The sequence below is a fragment of the Austrofundulus limnaeus genome, unplaced genomic scaffold, assembly GCF_001266775.1.
Source record: "Austrofundulus limnaeus strain Quisiro unplaced genomic scaffold, Austrofundulus_limnaeus-1.0 Scaffold1774, whole genome shotgun sequence".
Taxonomy (NCBI): domain Eukaryota; kingdom Metazoa; phylum Chordata; class Actinopteri; order Cyprinodontiformes; family Rivulidae; genus Austrofundulus; species Austrofundulus limnaeus.
In genome coordinates, this window is record NW_013954176.1 from 38,540 (window position 1) to 40,000 (window position 1,461).

Below are 1,461 nucleotides of genomic sequence, written 5' to 3' on the forward strand. Positions count from 1 at the left end.
GGGCGGGGTACACCCTGGACAGGTCTCAGTCCATCACAGAGACACACATAGAGACAAACGACACAAACAACCAGTCACACCTAGGGACAGTTTAGAGTTATCAATTAACCTAACAGTCATGTTTTTGGTCTGTGGGAGGAAGCCGGAGTACCCGGAGAAAACCCACGCATGCATGGAGAGAACATGCAAACTCTACCCAGAAAGGTCCCCGGTCCGGGATTTGATCCAGTGACCTTCTTGCTGAGAGGCATCAGCTCTGCTAACTGAGCCACCGTGCCGCCTAAAATGGCTCCGTCCGTGTTAAAACATACTTTAAAACATTTACAAAACTGAACATCCTACAGTATTTTTACAGTCTTTATTTTACAGTTAAATATATGTTTATTAAATAAACTCTAATGTTACAACTAATCATGGATCCTTTAAAGAAGTCAAATCAGACTTTCTCAGCTTTAATGATAATATTTAACACCTGCTTCATCCAACAACTCAAACTGAACTGGTATAAGTGTGTAGAAATCTTCAGAAGATGTGATGTTAGATAAAGAAAATGAATAAATGGAGCCTGGATGATGTGCAGATACCTGGTTTAATCATCAACATGTTTGTTTAGCTGAGTTTGTGTGTGTAACTCACCACACTGCCTCTGCTGTCCTTCCTGCTGCGGAACACAGACTGTTTCCACTGCACAGCTCGGAGTCTGCAGTTCATGTTCTCCACCAGCTCATCTCGGTCCTGCAGCTCGATCAGCTGGAAGGCCTTCTTACTGCGAACACTCACGATCACCGGGTTGGGAAGGGGGCTGGTGCTCTCTGCCTTCTCTATGGACAACACCTAATTTAACACACACACACATTCAGGTCAGACAACAACAATGAAAGAGAAACCTTCTTCATGCTGATCTCCTGGAATCCAAAGAACAGAAGCAACAAGCTTTGGGACTGGCTGGAGCACAGCCTCAGAGCTTGAATAGTTTCAACTAAACCAAACTGATCATGACAGATTAAATATTAATCTGTCCTGCAGTAAGATAACACTGATTCCTGGGATAGAAAAGTTTTTAACAGATGCTCTTTGAATTGAACAAGATGATTTGGTTAAGTTTTAATCAAATAATCCAGCTCACATGGTTTAATGGTTTTAAAGCTAACATTCCACAGTCCACTGTGGAGTCACACAAACATTAAACCACATGAAACCAGAACAAGTTCCTGTTTGACCAGCAGCTGGAAGAATTCACACAAGTGGTTTCTGCATGAAACCACTTAGGACAGTGTGTGGCCTTTTCTTTTTGTTTTTTTATGTTTAAAGATGTGAAGCTTCAAAAATCTCACGAGACCAGAAAATATTACAAAATATTCATCCACTGTTTACTAATAATCAAATCACACTATTTAAACCAACGAGCCTGTGTTTTCGAACTATTGTGCCTTCACAATACGATTATATACATATATATAC

At 40.9% G+C, this 1,461-nt stretch overlaps 1 protein-coding gene across 1 annotated transcript in view; it reads right to left on the bottom strand.

Annotated features, from left to right (window-relative positions):
* The window catches only part of tbc1d8 (TBC1 domain family member 8), a gene marked incomplete in the record, with an annotated part of 36,360 nt that overhangs the window by 26,068 nt on the left and 8,831 nt on the right, over nucleotides 1–1,461 (bottom strand). The window contains 1 exon segment of the mRNA XM_014033570.1: nucleotides 637–834. Coding sequence (XP_013889024.1) covers nucleotides 637–834 — 198 coding nt within the window.